This window comes from Trichoderma reesei (assembly GCF_000167675.1).
Source record: "Trichoderma reesei QM6a unplaced genomic scaffold TRIREscaffold_6, whole genome shotgun sequence".
In the NCBI taxonomy this organism is placed as follows: Eukaryota; Fungi; Ascomycota; class Sordariomycetes; order Hypocreales; family Hypocreaceae; genus Trichoderma; species Trichoderma reesei.
Genome location: NW_006711153.1, coordinates 34,286 through 51,814, shown reverse-complemented (window position 1 = coordinate 51,814; position 17,529 = coordinate 34,286). Strand labels below are relative to the sequence as shown.

Here is a 17,529-nt window from a genome sequence, read left to right as displayed (position 1 = left end):
TTCTGTAATATAAGAGCGTTGCAAGTGCGTTTACCTTGGTCTCTGTGCCTGAGGCCGCAGAGACACGTGCGGGCCGGCTGCACGTACCTTATTGTAATTACTCGTACTGTTTGTTGTTTGGCACCTCTGACAAAAAAATAACGTCCGATACATTTTTCAATCAAATGTAGGGTAAGTACCTACGATCAACAAATGGTACGAGCTGTGAGGTTTCGTTGAACTGTTGTCACGATCCCCATTGGTTGGGGCATTTCTGCGGGTTTTTTCCTTCTCTGTTAGATAATACCGCCCGTTGAATAATCCTGCAACCGATGATCAAGGTTTGCCTGCTTAAGGGAACAGGATTTTTGACAAGTCTGGTGACGAACGCAAGGCAATGTGCATCCTCTGGCTTATCTGGCGAAGCACCCATATCTTGAATTGGGCCTCATTAATATCATCAAGACGATACATATAACGCATGTAACAATCCTCTCGTTAACAATTGTCATTCCGCATCCGTCCACCACTTTTCAAGAAATTCCCGAATTTTCGTGAACTTGTAGTCGGGAAAAATCTGGTTCCACTCATCAGACACCTCCCAGCTACCTTGATAAATAGAGACTATCGTCTTGGCAGTGAAAATCTTTGCCGACGACACTCTCAGCTCCTCAGGAACCGTAGGATGTTCCATTCGTGGATGCCAAGTGGCAGTCAGTCTGCCAGCCCGAGCTTGCACAGATTTGATGGTTTCGACAGCGAATCTTCCACCTGCATTGTGTAGACCATGTCAGTAGAGTACCTTAGGTAGAGAATTCAAGGAGACGGCGGGGGAAACAGTACCTCGAATCTTTTCTCCCAACAGAATTAGCTCTTGCTGGGAGATGTTGTCGCCCCTGATCCCTCCCACTGTTGGCCATTCTCCTCCATACTCAACGGCTTTGGCAACAATGTTCGCTACGTCTTCCATCGTTGTCATGCTGAAATAGCCGGGATTCTTGGCATCACCTAGGATGATTGCCCGACGATGTTCCATGTCAATGTGGATGCCCCAGATATCTGCATACTTGGTTGTTTTCTGAGGGAAGGCCAGATAGTTCATGAGCATGCCTGGCCGGAAACAGCAGTACTCAAGGACCTAGCAACAATGCCAGTTTCACATTAACTTGCTGGCTCCTCAACTGGAGCTGGAGGACATACCTTTCCAGCCTCATTGATCTTCTTCAGATACTGTTCTATCGCAGTTTTACCCGCATACCACGGGAGCCCGTTGGTGGAAGCTCTGGCAATGTTGAATGTTAGTGTGTGTCTCGAATATACCAAGGCACAGGGACCGAGGTAGACGAACCCGGCCCAATCACTAGGAGCAAAGCGTTTGACGCCTGCCTTGACGCATGCATCAATCAAGTTTCGCTGCGACAAGTTTCCCTTGTCCTGAGCAACCACGATGAATGAGAGCACTGTGTGCACGCCTTGCAGGATATCCACCAGCCTCGTGGCATCAGCATAATCTGCAACAAGCCATGATACTCGTGACTGCAAATCTGGAATATTTGCCTCCTATCGACTCATTAGCACCTCCCTGAGGACTTCGTACCACTTGGTTACCTTTCGAGAGATTATTGTGATCTCGTGTTTTCCAGTGGCAAGAAGGGCATCCATAATCTCTCGTCCCACACCCCCGGAGCCTCCTGCAAGCGCAATCCGAACCATAGCTAGCCTGATGAATGTAAGTTTGAGCTTTGATAGATGGCCTTTCTGGCATATTAGGCTGTGTCTACTTCAACCGCCGACTTGTTCTTATGCTACTCTACTCTTACGAGTCATCGAGATTATACTGTCCTTTCTGGGAAGTCAGACGAGTCTACTACTAGGGGGGTCTATCACCGAATTCCCGATACGAGAACCACCATCGTCATTGGATCGTGTGCATTTAGCTTGTCTCCTCACGGGCTCAAGATTCTCATGGAATCGGACCACTTACGCCGCAGCCCTTCTCCCCGCCCTTGCTTTTCCCGGTCGTTGTGCGGTTGTCAAAGCCTCAGCGTGATTCTGCTCCTTCTAGGAGGAAATGCGAAATACAAGTACCTATGGTCATCACTCGATGTAACGAAGTAAGGGCCGCAAAAATTACTGCATTCGCTTGCCACAGTGTGAACAGCATCTAGTCGGAGTCATGGATTCTCAATGGATTCTCGATTCTTTCCTTTTATTGGCGCATGGGCTGAGCAGGGGTTCGTTCCGGTGCGAAGGTAGTCACCATATCTCGTATCTTACTATTTCCTGCCGGCTACAGACAGCTCTAGGAATTATAGTCTCCGATCCATAATACGCAGATAAAACGCACCGATGGGTGGTGCCTCGTTGCTCGTGTCCATGCTGGCCTCTTTCTCACCACAGGAATGTCATGCCTCGAATTCCTTCGCGGTAGCTACCAGATTAGGGTGCCCAAACACGTCCTTGACTCCTTCGGCGCCGATGGTTCGCAGGTACCACGACGTCACGAGTGGATAAGCCTCCCTCCTCTTGTCATCGAGATAGTGCATGTACGCCCAATACAAGGCGGCAGCCAATGTCAGATCTGCTAAGCTAAGCTGGTCCGTTGCGAGCCATTCCCGGCCCGAAAGCCATTTCTCGACAACTCCCAGCCCAAAGCTCAGCCCTTTGGCGGCGGCAGCCTCCTTCTCTGGCACATAGGGCGCGAATCCTGCCCGAGAGAGCACGACGCCCATCATGTTCCCGTATACCTCATTGTCCGTGAAACTGATCCATTGTCGGACCCTGGCCCTCTCGGGGGCATTGGCTCCCAGCAGCTGGACTGAGCGAGGGCCTACCTCCGAGACGTATTGTGCGATTGCATCAGATTCGGCAATTGTGGTGCCGTCGGTGGCTTCGAAGGCGGGAACCTTGCCGATGGGAAACTTGGCCAGGAACTCGGGTGTCTTATTGGTGACCATATGCTTGTAATCTGACGCTGTTGCAACATTGATCCCGTTGACCTTGGCCGCAGCGAGGATCTGGTCTCATCGTCAATCCAAGTCCAAGCTAAAGGATATTGGCGTTGGAGTTCTGACTAAGAGTACTCCCTTATACTCGCAAGCATTCGAATCACCCACCTTGAGACATCTTGCATTAGGTACGTAAGAATACAATGTGCCGACGGTCGTCATTGTTGCGGGGCTCTTTTCGCTGGCTGATCGATTCGACGCAGTAGCCAGTAGCTGGTAATCTTGAAAGCCAGCAGAAAGACTGAGGTTAATTTTTTGACTCAAGGTTCTTCTCTTTCGGGTGGTCTGGATCTTTTGTAAGGCCCTGGGCGGAGGATTCGGAGGGTTTACTCTCTACGGAAACTGGGAGAAAACTATTGTTGGCCCCGTCAAAGTAGCAGCCCATGGTCTGCCATAGGACACGCCCTGAAGTTGCATGGTCCGGAAGCTCACGCGTCTACACGCGTCTATCATCGCTTGCAGAGCTGAGATTGTGTCCTCCACCATTGAATCAACAGGATAAGATAGTTTTATATGAGGTAGAGTAGGTAGGTAAGGTTTTGTAGGGTATCGCATACAAAGTATATCCGCTCCTAGGACAGAGACGGTCGAGTAATTCCAAATTGCATATCCAAAAAGGCAAACATCCTCTGATGAGAAAGCGCTAGAGCCCCAATCTTTGCTTGGAGGCCGCCTTCACTCACCCCCTTACCGATCCACAGCTCTTTCTTGCTGTTGTCAATGTGGTCTAGCTTCCGGAAGATTCGCTCGGCATTGATTTCTGGGACAAAATAGAACGTGTCCGAAGCGCCTGTTATCATAGTGGCGCACTTCAACTTGGATAGATACTCTCCTCCGTCTTCAAGGCGGAGCGTGAAGCGCTGCATTTGCCTCATAACGTCGGCTGGGTTGTTCACGCCATATATCCACATGCTGTGGCCAAATTCCCAGCGAAGCTGGAAATTGGCTGCCGCCAGTCGGTTGACAACAAAGTTAAAGAAGCTGTCACTTAGCCACCCATTCAGCCAGCCGCCGATGAACCAATTGGGCATTCGACTCTTGGTCACGTCAAAGAGGTCATAGCATCCGTCTGTCGAGATGGCTGCTCGGACTCGCGGATCGGCGGCAGCTCGCAGCACTAGATACCCTCCAAGAGATGCACCTAGCACGGCCACTCGATCCATGTCAATGTTGTGGTTTGCTGCCAGTTTGCTTTCGAGAAAGTCCAACACTTTAGATGTCACTCTCTCCCAGTCAGACACCATGTGAGTCCTGTCTCGCCGCAGAGAGATGCCTTGACCGGGGCCATCAAATGTTAGAACAGCATATCCACGAGGAAGTCCGCCTGCTGGCCCGTAAAAGTACAGCTCTTCCTGCGTCGAATCAAAGCCTCCCATTTGGACCAGAATGGGCAATTTATCCGTCACCATCTTATGAGCAGGCGGGAGGAAGAGCCTCGCAGGCATCGATATGTTGCCTTCGAATGGGATCTCAAGAGTGTGGAGCTCGCCATCCAACAGTCTGACCCCCCGTTCAAAAATATCAAAGCTTTTTTGGGCAGCGTTCAGAAGCCGGGGATCTTGCGGCTCGCAGTGCAGAAAGAACTCGCTGGAACGATAATAGTTCGAAGCTCTGATGAATGCCCATGAAGCTTCGACCCGATCGCCATGCTTTACAGCGTCTTCGCCCACGCTGACTGCACGCTCAGCTTCTGCTGTCCAGGCGCGGTACCAGCTTTCCGGATCATTATCAGTAATCCTGGTCCTGGCAACAAGGCACTCTCCAATTTCCGATCCGTGAAAAGGGGCGGCGTGTAGGACACGCAAGAACTCGAAATTGAAGAATTCTGATTTGAAAAACTGGAACATCTTGTGTTGTGACGCTGAGCTGGCCGTACTGGCACGACGTAGAATGGAGATATGGCAGGAGGAGGCGAAAACTCGGAAGGTAGATGGATGACACGACACGCGTATTGACAGACATGGCCCTTTAACATGCTATATGTTCAACAATTGCTGTCATTGTCGGCGACTTTCAGAGACGTGTCATACAATACACGGCGTCAAGATCTTTTCACGCTTGGGGTATTGGCTCCGAAACGCTACAGAGTCTAAGGCCTGAGACTTGTATATAATCCGACTGCACGCTCAATAAGAGACGAGAACCTCAACAGGTTAGGTTCATCACCTCCTAACTGTTGAACTTGGGAATTGGTCGCTTCCATTTACTTCCTGCAACTTGTCATCTCTCATCACGCCTTTACAAGCAATTTCATTACAATGGCGCACAATCCTGCGGAACCAATCGCTGTCATAGGTTTGGGCTGCCGATTCCCCGGCAGCTCCAACACCCCCTCCAAGCTATGGGACTTGATCTGTGACAAGAGAGATATTCTGAGAAAGATCCCCATAGACAGATTCAATGCAGACAGCTACTTCCATGAAGATGGGGAGAGACAGGGGCTGATGAACGTCAAGCATGCCTACACCCTAGATGAGGATATCAGAGCGTTTGACGCCTCCTTTTTCAAGATAAACGCCCGGGAGGCGGAGGCCATGGATCCGCAGCAGCGACTGCTCTTAGAAACAGTGTACGAAGCGCTGGAATCCAGCGGATTATCCATGGGTGATCTGCAGGGCTCTGATACATGCGTCTATGTCGGCAGCATGACGGGCGACTACCACGAAATGCTGATGCGAGACCCGCAAGACATGCCCAAATACATGGCCACAGGAACAGCACGAAGTATCCTTTCCAACAGAATATCATACTGCTTTGACTGGCATGGACCGTCCATGACCATTGACACAGCCTGTTCGTCCAGTCTGGTGGCAGTCCATGAGGCAGTCCAGGCACTGAGAATGGGAACGTCAAAGGTCGCCTGTGCTGCGGGTGCCAACCTGATTCTTGGCCCAGAGATGATGATTTCAGAGTCGAAACTGCACATGCTGTCGCCCACAGGCAGAAGCCGAATGTGGGATGCCGCAGCTGATGGCTATGCACGAGGCGAGGGCTTTGGAGTTGTCATTCTCAAGACCTTGGCTGAGGCAGTTGCTGATAAGGACAACATCCACTGCATCATCCGTGAGACCGGAGTGAACTCTGATGGACGTAAGTTTCACCGCGTTCATACTTGAAGACCAATGATTTTACTAAGATGAACTGACTCACCTCGGCTCAGGAACCAACGGTATCACGCTCCCAAGCTCCGAGTCGCAGACGACTCTAATTCGGCAAACATATGCTCGCGCGGGACTCGACTTGACTAAGGACCGATGCCAATACTTTGAAGCCCACGGGACCGGAACGCCTGCGGGAGATCCGATTGAGGCTCGAGCCATCCACGACGCTTTCTTCCCAAACAAAGCAACAGCCAGCAGCGACAATGTCCTGTATGTTGGCTCAGTGAAGACGGTCGTCGGCCACTTGGAGGGCTGCGCCGGTATTGCAGGCCTAATCAAGGCTAGTGAGGCCGTCAGAAGAGGCGTCATCCCCCCCAACATGCTGTTCGAGCAGCTTAACCCTGCCATTGCCCCTTACTACAACAATCTTCAGGTGCCTCGGCAGCCAATCCCTTGGCCGGCGCTCAAGGAAGGGGAACCGCGACGAGCGAGCGTCAACTCGTTTGGCTTCGGAGGGACCAACGCGCATGCCATCATCGAGAGCTACGACGCCGAAAATGTCCGGCCTCTGGTCTCGCAGTCGGAGCCCATCATTCCCATCCCCCTCGTGCTCTCAGCAAGCTCGAATAGCACGCTAAAGCGCATGGTGGCCAACACAAGGGGCTTCCTCGTCTCCGACACATCAGCTCCTCTGCAAGACGTCCTGTACACGCTTTCCGAGCGCAGATCCCAACACGCCGTCCGGGCGACCTTCTCGGGACATAGCAGAGCAAGAATCGCCGAGAAGCTTCAGATTGCGATAGATGACGACAGCTGGACAGGCATCAACGTGGAAGCCAAGGCGGCCCAGCCGCGCATCCTGGGTGTCTTCACCGGCCAAGGCGCGCAATGGCCGACAATGGGTAGGGAGATACTCAAGTCATCTCCTGTGGCGCTTGAAATCCTCAACAAACTGCAAGAATCACTAAACAGTCTGCCCGATCCCCCATTGTGGACGCTCAAGGATCAAATTGTTGCTGAACAGAGCACCTCTCGCCTGTCTGAGGCCGCCGTCGCCCAGCCGCTGTGCACGGCGCTACAAGTCATGCTCGTCGACCTATTGTCGCTGGCTGGTGTCAGGTTCGACGTTGTGCTTGGTCACTCTTCCGGCGAAATCGGCGCGGCTTACGCTGCTGGCATGATTTCTTCAGAAGAAGCTATTCGCATTGCCTATTACAGAGGGGTCCATGCAAAGCTTGCACGAGGCAACAACGGCAAGCCAGGAGCCATGATGGCTGTTGGCCTCTCGTACGACGAAGCATCTGAGTTTTGCGAGCAAAACTTCTGTGGCAGGGTTGATGTCGCTGCAAGCAACGCCCCAGCCAGCGTCACGCTCTCGGGAGACAAAGACGCAATTCAGGAGGCGCAGGCCATCTTCCAGGAGCAGGGGACCTTTGCACGCCTCTTGCAGGTCGACACGGCGTACCACTCCTCCCATATGCTGCCTTGTTCGGAGCCGTACCTGGAGTCTCTGGCGGCGTGCGACATCCAGCCGAAGCAGCCTCGCGAGGGCTGCACCTGGTTCTCGAGCGTATACGGGGATCGGATGGAGGGCGACATGATTGATGCTCTGACGGGAGAATACTGGAAAGACAACATGATCAACCCCGTGCTCTTTTCGATGGCGGTAGAACTCGCTGCAAACGGTGAACTTCCCTGTGATGTCGTGCTCGAGGTTGGGCCTCACCCAGCCCTCAAAGCGCCTTTTACTCAGACGTACAAACAAAGTGCGGGCTTGGAGCTGCCGTACCAGGGAGTATTGAGCCGTGGGAAGCACGATGTTGAGTCAATAAGTGAGGCGCTCGGATTTTTATGGACGCACCTTGGAACTCCAGGCGCGAACCTGGGCTCCTTCTCGAAAGCGTTCAACCCCGACTTCTCGCCTCGCCTCACCGCCCTCCCCGCATATCCTTGGGATCACTCGCAGTCTTTTTGGAAAGAATCTCGCAAGTCTCGCAATTTTCGCAGCAAGCCCGATTCTCGCCATGCCCTCCTGGGAGACCGATCAACAGAAGATATTGACCAGAGCATGGTATGGAGGAACATACTCCGCCTCGAAGAGCTGCCTTGGCTCGATGGCCACCGAGTCGAGAGCCAGATCATATTCCCAGCTGCTGGATATCTTGTCATGGCGCTTGAATCATCCAGCTCCTTGACTCATGATGCCGACCATGAAGTCGAGCTGATTGAGCTGTACGACGTCGAGATCGGAAACGCCATCCCGCTGTCGGATGAATCGCCAGGCGTAGAGACTCTCTTCACGCTGAGACCAGCGAAGCCCAACGGGCGTACCATCACAGCTGAGTGGGCATGCTACTCTCCTGCGGGCGTTGACACATCATGGCGGTGCAATGCTTCGGGAAGTCTTCGCGTCATATTTTGCGATGCCCACGGTGACGATGAGATTCTTCCTCGCCGTGTTGCCCCTGTCGCGTCCCTAAGCAGAGTTGAGACGGAGCGCTTCTACACTTCGCTGACTGAGATTGGGCTGAACTACACAGGTCCTTTTCGAGCCCTGCGAGCGATCGAACGCAAGTCCGGCATGTCGACTTCCATTGTGACTCAACAATCGGGGCTGCCCGCCATCATTCACCCTGCGGTTCTCGATGCGGCGTTCCAGTCCGTCTTTGCAGCATTCTGCTGGCCTGGCGACGGGACTTTGCGCGGTCCGTTTGTTCCCACAAGGTTGCGGAAACTGCGCATCGTCAGCAAACACCTTCTCGAGTCTGCGGGGGAACTTGTTGTCGACTCTTTCATCACTCAATCATCAGCGCAGAATTTGACGGCAGACCTTGGCGTCTTCGACATCGCTTCTAACAAAGGCATTGTGCAGTTGGAAGGCCTGACTTGCACCTCCCTCACCCCACCAGGCCCGCAAGACTACAAGGAGCTGTACACGCGGCCTCAGTGGGAGGTTGATATTGCCAGTGCGGTTGCCTCTCTTCCCACTACTGACGGAGATGATGCCGACGATCTGGAACTTGTTGACCTCTGCGAGAGGCTCGCGTACTACTACCTCCGCCGACTCAATGACGAGATTGATCGCAGCGAGGTTCCCGCCATGGAGTGGCACTTTCAACGCATCTTCGAATGGATCGATTACCTGTTTCCTTGGATCGAAGAGGGCACACATCCCACGATTCGAAAGGAGTGGAAGTCGGACACAGGTCCCTGGTTGCATCAGCAAAGAGCCAGATTCCCCGACCAGGTCGACCTTCAGCTTATCACGGCCGTGGGAGAGCACCTCGCCGAGGTTGTCCGTGGCCAGACCACGATGCTGGAACACATGATCAAGGACGACGTCCTGAACAGATTCTACAAGCTTGGACTGGGGTTCCAGAGAGCAAACGGTTTCATGGGCCGTATCGCTAAGCAGGTTGCTCATCGATATCCTCGTATGAAGATCCTCGAAATCGGCGCCGGCACCGGCGGGGCTACGAAGGGAATACTCGAAGCGCTGGGCACGGCATTCGAGAGCTACACGTTCACCGATATATCAACTGGATTCTTCGAAGCCGCTGCGGAGGCATTCTCTCCTTGGATCGACAAGATGATCTTCAAGCCACTAAATGCGGAAATTGACGTTCTTGAACAGGGCTATCAGGAGAAATCGTTCGACTTCATCATTGCCTCAAACGTGCTGCACGCGACCAAGTCATTGTCGGAGACCATGAGAAACATCCGTCGACTGCTCAAGCCCGGCGGCTATCTCCTCCTCCTTGAGGTCACTAGCGATATTGTTCGTGTGAAGCTGATGATGGCTGGCTTGTCAGGTTGGTGGCTGGGAGGCGAAGACGGCCGCCGCTACGGACCAACCATCACTAGAGAGCAGTGGGATTCATTATTGAGAAACACGGGATTTTCCGGTGTCGACCACATTATCAACGACTTCATTGACGAGTCCAAGTACATGACGTCCGTCATGGTCTCGCAAGCTGTTGATGAGGACGTTGCTCTCCTGCGACAGCCGCTGTTGGCCTCCGCCGAACACCACGCCTGGACCCGCTCTCCAATCACCATGGTTGGCGGAAGATTGGAAGATGTCGCATTCCGAACTGCCAAGGCATTATCTTCTATTCCAGGCCTGAAACCTCAAATTCACTTGGTCGAGAAGCTTGTGGATATAGCAGAAACATCCCTGCCCACGACCACGCTTGTCGTTCTGGAGGACCTGGACGAGCCTGTATTGCAAAGAGTCTCACAGGAGAAACTCCGCGTCCTCCAGGAGGCTCTTCCACAAAGCAGACAGCTGCTGTGGGTGTCACAAAGAGCGCGCTCTGAGAATCCGTACGGCAACCTCTCAATTGGTCTCTGCCGAGGTCTCTCTGCCGAGTACCCTCACGTCTCAGTCCAGCACATAGACTTTGACGACGACATCACTGAGGCTTCCATCTCAATCATCGCTGAAGCCATCATCCGCCTAGTGTATGCGGATCAGCGGAAGTTCAACGGCGGGGTTGTCTGGACCAGCGAGCCCGAGTTGCTCGTCAAGGATAACAAGCTGCTTACGCTGAGGATCATGCCCGACACGCTTCTCAACGACCGCCTGAATGCTCGTAAGATGGTCATCAAAAGCGTGGCATCTGCCAAAAGTGATACCATTGATCTTTGTATCATGGGCGATAGCTATGTTCTGACGACCCGCGAGGCGTCTCTGTTCCGGCCGGTCGATGCGAATCTCGTCAAGGTCAAGGTGTCGCACTCGTCCGTGTCTGCCATTCGCCTCAATGATGCTACCGCTGCTTACCTTTCCGCCGGCTACCTGGAGCACAATCCCGCCATAAGTGTCATTGCGCTATCCAGCACCCATGGTTCAACTATCAGCGTGGCTCCTGGCTGCGTCTTCAAGGTCGCTCAAGGCTCAAACGCTGTGACCATTCTGCAAGACGTCACAGCTGCTGTGATTGCTGACCAGCTCATCTGTGACATTCCGTTTGGGAGCACTGTCGTGTTGCACAGAAGCGACAAGTTTCTCGGAGCAGTGATCAAACGCAAAGCAGCCAAGGCTGGACTGAGTGTGAAGAATATCGGCCTTCACAAATATGTCTCCGAGAAGGTGTTGCGCGACGCCGTTCCTGCATCTTCACGACTTGTTGTCGACTTTGCTCCCGTTTCCGATTGGGCTGATTGCCTACCCGAGGATTGCAAATACTGGAACGTGCGAAACCTCTTCCCACAATCGCCCAAGGGAGAGCCAGTTCTTGCTGCAGAAGCTGTGAAGCGGCTCGTTGATCTGGCACAGCTGCAGCCATCTATCTTCTCAAAGGTTGATGTCGTCCCTCTGGCTGATCTTGTTAAGCAACCCGTATCAGCGACATCATACTCAACCATTGTTGACTTTTCCGATACTTTGCCTATTCCAGCCCAAATGTCCGTCCTCGATGCCTCAACGCTTTTCCGAAGTGACCATACGTATCTGCTTGCAGGCTGTACCGGTGGCCTCGGTAAAGCTCTCTGCCTATGGATGGCATCGCAGGGCGCCAAATACTTTGCACTCACAACACGAGATCCCCGCAAGATCGACCAGCTATGGCTCACGGAATTGGCTGCATTAGGTGCCAAGGTCAATCTCTACGGGCTAAGTATCGCGGACAAGGTTGCCCTGTCGGCTGTTCGTGACCAGATCGAGCAAGATATGCCCCCAATTGCTGGTGTTGTGAATGCAGCCATGGTTCTCTCCGATAGATCGTTCGGTGAATTGACAGCTCAAGACTTTCAGATGGTTTTTGGTCCCAAGGTTGACGGTACCAAGATCCTCGATGAGCTGTTCCACGACCAGCCGCTAGACTTCTTCATCATGTTCTCCTCCCTTGCAAGTATCGTTGGCAACCGTGGTCAGTCCAACTACGTCGCCGCGAATCTGTTCATGTCTACCATTGCAGAGCAACGCAGGCGAAGAGGGCTGGCGGCATCCGTCATCCACATTGGCATGGTCTTAGGCGTTGGATATGTGTCGTCAACTGGCATCTACGAGAGCATTTTGCGTCAGTATAACTACATGCCGATTCCTGAGCAGGACTTCTTGGACATGTTTTCTGAGGCCATCGTTGTTGGCCGACCCGAGTCCAGCCATTGCCCAGACCTCATCACCGGCTTGAACCGCCACAGTCTACGCGACGATGTGCAGCGGCCATTCTGGCACGAGAATTTGAAGTTCTCCCACCACACAATCAGCGAATACCGTCAGGCTGAGGCTACAACAGCAGAAAGGATGTCGCTGGCGCAGCGCCTAGCTCAGGCAATGACCACAGAGGAAGCAGAGAACCTCATTCGAGAGGGCTTTTGTGCCAAGCTTGAGCGGATGCTGCAGGCCGCGAAGGGGTCCATCCATGTATCGCAGTCCCTACTGAATCTGGGCGTTGACTCTCTGATTGCCGTCGAGATTCGCTCCTGGTTCTTGAAGGAGCTGGATGTCGACGTGCCAGTCCTCAAAGTCCTCAGCGGAGCATCAGTTTCAGATCTATGCAAAGAGGCTGCCGGAAAGGTGACAATTGGTACTGAAACACCCAGCGAAGTAGTTGCACCAGTGGTTGCTGAACAGGTATGTTGCGACCTAGAGCAATGATGAAGGCCTGCTGCTAACCTCCGCCAGAAACCGGCTCAAGTCCCCCAGGTCACGGAACCCATTCAACTGACTCCCACCTCGACAATCACGACGGCTGCTCAATCCACTACGCCATCTGTCTTCGACGGCTCAAGTTCCTCCTCCAGTCGCGGTGTTTCGCCCCCTCGATCATCATCTGATGTCATTGAGAATGAGCCCAAGATAACGCGGCAGCAGCTGCACATTGAGCGGGTGGCGGAGATGTCATTTGCGCAGCGCAGATTGTGGTTCTTGCGCCAATTTCTCCAAGATCCAACAACATACAACGTGACGCTTTCGTACAGCATCACTGGCCGACTGCGAATCAATGACTTCCGCAATGCTTTCCGACAAGTTATTGCACGACACGAATCGCTCCGCACATGTCTCTACAACGATCCAGACACAAATACGCCCACACAGGCCGTTTTCTCGGATGCGATCTTTGAACTCGACTGCAAAGCGGGCACAACAGTTGAACGCGAGTTTTCCAATATGCGCGAACACGTCTTTGACCTCGAAAACGGAGAAAATATGAGGGCAGTCGTCATCTCAAAATCAGAGTCTAAGCACTTCTTCGTGCTCGGCTTTCACCATCTTGCTTTTGATGGGTTCAGTGCTCAGACATTGGTCAAGGACCTGGCAATGTTTTATGCCGGGCGGCCTTTGCCTCCCCTTCGATACCAGTATGTCGACTTTGCCATCAAGGAAAGGACTCTTTCGTGGAATGATGATATCGCGTACTGGAAGGCTGAGTTCTCTGAGCTTCCCGAGACTCTGCCGCTGTTTGAATTCACCGAGACAAAAGCTCGTATTCCCTTGACTGAGTACAGTACCCGAGCTTTGACGCAGCAACTTCCTGATCGTATCGCGTCGCAGATCAAAGCGGCATCGAGAGTCCTGGACGTTACTCCTTTCCATTTCCACCTGGCCATAACGCAAGCGATGTTGTCTCGTCTGTTGGGCATCAGCGACGTCTGCATTGGAATTACGGATGCCAACAAGAACGATTCGGAGTTTCTCGATACGATTGGCTTCTTTGTCAATCTGCTGCCGATCCGCTTCAAGACAGATGGCACTCAGTCTTTTGCTAGCCTAGCGACAATGACAAAAGACAAGGTGCATAAAGCGCTGGCACATTCTCGGGTACCGTTTGATAAACTCCTGGATGAGCTCAAGATTCCTCGTTCAACATACCATAGCCCGCTTTTCCAAGTGGTTCTCAACTACAAGATGGGTTCAACCCAGTCTGTTCCCCTGGCAGAGTGCGAAGCGCGAGCCATTCGATTCGAAGATGCCAGAAACGCCTACGACCTAAGCTTTGAGATTGAAAACTTACCAGATGGCGGAGTGCTTCTCTCTCTCAAGACACAAGATTACTTGTATACCGACCATGATCTGCAGACAATTCTTGTTACATATACACATCTGCTTGACACATTGTCACGCGAACCAAGCTCGGCCATCAACGCAGTCGACCTTGCCCCTGCTTCACGTTTGGACCTCGGTTTGCAGCTTGCTCGAGGCGATACATACGAGCCAGCAATTTTCCACCTTCCCGGTTGGCTTCATCATTGGACCACCCAACAACCTGATGCAATTGCCATTAAAGACGATTCTGGTGCTGCGTTTTCATACCGCGAGACTACGGAGCGAGTCAATGACATTGCGGGGCTGTTGGTCGACGCTGGCGCCCAGTCAGGTCAGCGAGTTGGTTCTTACTGCGAGCCAAGCATCGATGCCATTTGCGCTCTTCTGGCGATACAAAAGATTGGCTGCGTCTACGTGCCGCTCGATGTGCAGAATCCGGTGCCTCGCTTAAATCTTATCATCAAGGATTGTCAGCCATCGCTTTTGGTGTATCACGACGCGACTGAACCATCTGTGAAGCATTTTGAGACGTCTGCATCACTGGTCTCCATTTCTAAGATTTCTTCATCAAAGACAACTGCTTCGCAGTCATCCGCGCTCGATCATTCTGCCACAGCTTATATACTCTACACCAGTGGTACGACCGGCATTCCCAAGGGAGTTATGCTGTCGCATGCCAACTTGATGTACCACATTGCCGGCGTCTACAACAAATACGGTCTGGAGAAGGAAACAGTTCTTCATCAGTCGTCTCTCGGGTTCGATTTGTCGCTGGCCCAAATCTGTCAAGCTCTGTACTCTGGAGGCAGTCTCGTCATTGCGCTGAAGGAGTGTCGACGGGATCCAGCGCTTCTCGCGAAGCTCATGCTTGACGAAAAAATCACCTACACGTGGATGACGCCAACTGAGTATTCCATGATTTTGAGATACGGTGCCGAATACCTGCGACAATCGACATATTGGCGCTCGGCTTTCTCTGCTGGAGAGTTTATGTCATCTAATCTGCTCAACACATTCCTGGGAATCCATCCTCCACGCCTCCGCCTCTTCAACGGCTGCGGTCCTACGGAGATCACAATCAACAACTGTATTGGTGAGAACGAGCTGAGCGACTCGGCGCCGCGTGATACTCGAAATCCATCCATTGGAAGGTCGCTACCAAATTATTCTACATATGTACTCGATGAGAACCTGAAGCCAGTTCCGGTCGGATTTCCGGGAGAGATCTGTGTCAGCGGCCCTGCCGTGTCCCAAGGGTTCGTTGATCGCGATGAGCTCACTGCTGCAAAGTTTCAGCCCGATCCTTACGGTTCTGGGCACTTGTATCGTACTGGCGACAAGGCCAAATTCCTTCCCGATGGCCGCCTTGTGTTCCTCGGCCGTATGATGGGTGATTCTCAAGTCAAGCTCCGCGGCTTCCGAGTAGAGCTCAACGACATCGCCAACACCATCATCAGGGCTAGCGAAGGTGTCATTCGTGATGCGGCAGTCAGCTTCCGAAGAGGACAGGACACAACCGAGGACTTCTTAGCAGCTTTTGTTGTTCCATCTTCAAATCAGGATATTGTTGCGCCCAGAGTCCTGGAACAGCTTCGAGACAAGTTGCCCCTGCCGGCCTATATGCGCCCTGCTAGACTAATCGTCGTGCATGACTTACCCGTGAACTCGTCGGGAAAGCTCGATCGATACGCCTTGGATAAGCTTCCAATTCCTGGCATTTCTTCGACTGCTGAGGTTGAACAGCTAAACGTGACACAATCAAAGTTGAGAGAGCTTTGGCTTAAAGTCCTGCCTGATGTGGATGCTGCTGCGATCGGTACCGACACGGACTTCTTCTCCATTGGCGGCAACTCTCTCCTCATGGTCCGTCTTCGTGGATTGATCGCGCAATACTTCTGCACAGAGATCTCTGTGTTTGAGCTGTTTCAATCCAGTAGCTTGGGCAGCATGGCTGCCAAGCTTCGGTCATCTGAGACTCGGGAGGTGATCAACTGGGACGAGGAGACTTCTGTGCAGCCTTTGTCGGTCACTGATAGCACTGCCCTTCAGCAAGCCTCAGACGGGCTCGAAGTCCTACTCACCGGAGCCAGTGGGTTCCTCGGGTCATCTATACTCAGTCGCCTTGTTGCAGACGAACGCGTTGCCATGGTGCACTGTGTCGCGCTCCGCGGGATTCGCCCTCTGGCTGTGCAGTCACCAAAGATTAAAGAGTATCCCGGAGATCTTTCAAAGGACCTTCTGGGTCTATCCGAATCCGAATTTAGGACTCTGTGCAATCGCGTGCACCGCATCATTCACAACGGCGCGACAGTATCTTTCCTACAGTCTTATTCGTCTCTTCGCAAGCCAAACCTTGAGAGCACAAAGACGCTGGTGTCCCTCGCCGCATTCAGAGGCATTCCGCTGCACTATGTTTCTTCCGCCGGAGTTGCCAAATTTACCGGGTTGGACGGCCTACCTCCTGTTTCCATTTCCCAGCACGAACCACCGACTGATGGATCAGACGGCTATTCGGCCACGAAGTGGGCGTGTGAAGTATACTTGGAAAAAGTGACGGAAAACACCAACCTGTCTATCTGGATCCATCGCCCCAGCAGTATCACGGGAGAAAATGCTCCTGATACCGACTTGATGCAGAGCATCATTCGGCACTCTCTGGCCTTGCGGGCCATTCCTGATCTCTCCTCCTGGCAAGGCAGCTTCGACTTTGTCCCCGTTGACGACGTTGCGGCAGGCATCACCTCAGCCTTATACGACGTCGGTCAGGGTTTAACGTTTGCTCATCATTGCGGCAAGCAAAAGATACCCGTTTATGAGCTAAAGAAGCATTTGGAAAGTGCAAACGGCATCAAGCTAGATGTTTTGAACTTGAAAGAATGGGTGGACAGGGCAAAGTCCGACGGATTGCTGGACAATGCCAGCGAGGCTATGATTGACGGAGTCGTGGGCGTTTCTGATGGCAAGGCGATTTTACCGAGCCTACTTTAGCTATATTTCCTCATCTTGTATTCCCTTCATGTGCGTGCCTCTCACTCCCATTGTTTGCCCAATTCGTCCCTTTTCCCTTGTCTTTCATGTGTATTTCTAGCTAGTAGTGTAGTTACATTCAGCACTTGGCATTTCTGCATCTACTTCTCAATACCTAAGGAGGGCAAGCTTTGCGCAACTCGGCGAAAATACCCACCAAAGGATGCGATTTTACACACCAACGTCAAAAAGCCTCGACGGGATTAATAAAACATCACCATTCATCGCCTCCTGTTGAAACGGGCTAGTTAGCCGCTCAAAGCCTTGTCAATTTAACCTTGCCCACCACCATGCCCATGGTCTGTTTTAGAGCCGCCGTATTTTGTCGGAGGATTATTGAGGCCCTTTACCAACGCTACGAAATACCTCCGATTCTGCTTGCCATGCCCGCTGTAGGTATATGAACAGTATGCCATGCCGT

General features: G+C 52.6%; 3 protein-coding genes across 3 annotated transcripts; 1 reads left to right on the top strand and 2 right to left on the bottom strand.

Annotated features, from left to right (window-relative positions):
- Positions 1 to 487: 487 nt before the first annotated feature.
- On the bottom strand, positions 488 to 1,692 carry TRIREDRAFT_59775 (uncharacterized protein; the record flags this gene model as incomplete). Its single annotated transcript, XM_006964007.1, has 5 exons — positions 488 to 750; positions 823 to 1,117; positions 1,180 to 1,261; positions 1,328 to 1,539; positions 1,588 to 1,692. The coding sequence occupies 5 exons, from the start codon at positions 1,690 to 1,692 to the stop codon at positions 488 to 490; spliced, it is 957 nt and encodes a 318-aa protein (XP_006964069.1).
- Positions 1,693 to 2,435: 743 nt separating this feature from the next.
- On the bottom strand, positions 2,436 to 4,834 carry TRIREDRAFT_36822 (uncharacterized protein; the record flags this gene model as incomplete). The annotated part of the gene is made up of 3 exons (XM_006963984.1): positions 2,436 to 3,001; positions 3,388 to 3,392; positions 3,573 to 4,834. Coding segments are annotated over 3 exons (1,833 nt in total), but the record flags the coding sequence as incomplete, so codon positions are not given.
- A 411-nt stretch (positions 4,835 to 5,245) lies between these two features.
- Positions 5,246 to 17,069, top strand: TRIREDRAFT_59315 (uncharacterized protein; the record flags this gene model as incomplete). Its single annotated transcript, XM_006964162.1, has 4 exons — positions 5,246 to 6,077; positions 6,148 to 10,343; positions 10,896 to 12,653; positions 12,741 to 17,069. The coding sequence occupies 4 exons, from the start codon at positions 5,246 to 5,248 to the stop codon at positions 17,067 to 17,069; spliced, it is 11,115 nt and encodes a 3,704-aa protein (XP_006964224.1).
- Positions 17,070 to 17,529: the final 460 nt, after the last annotated feature.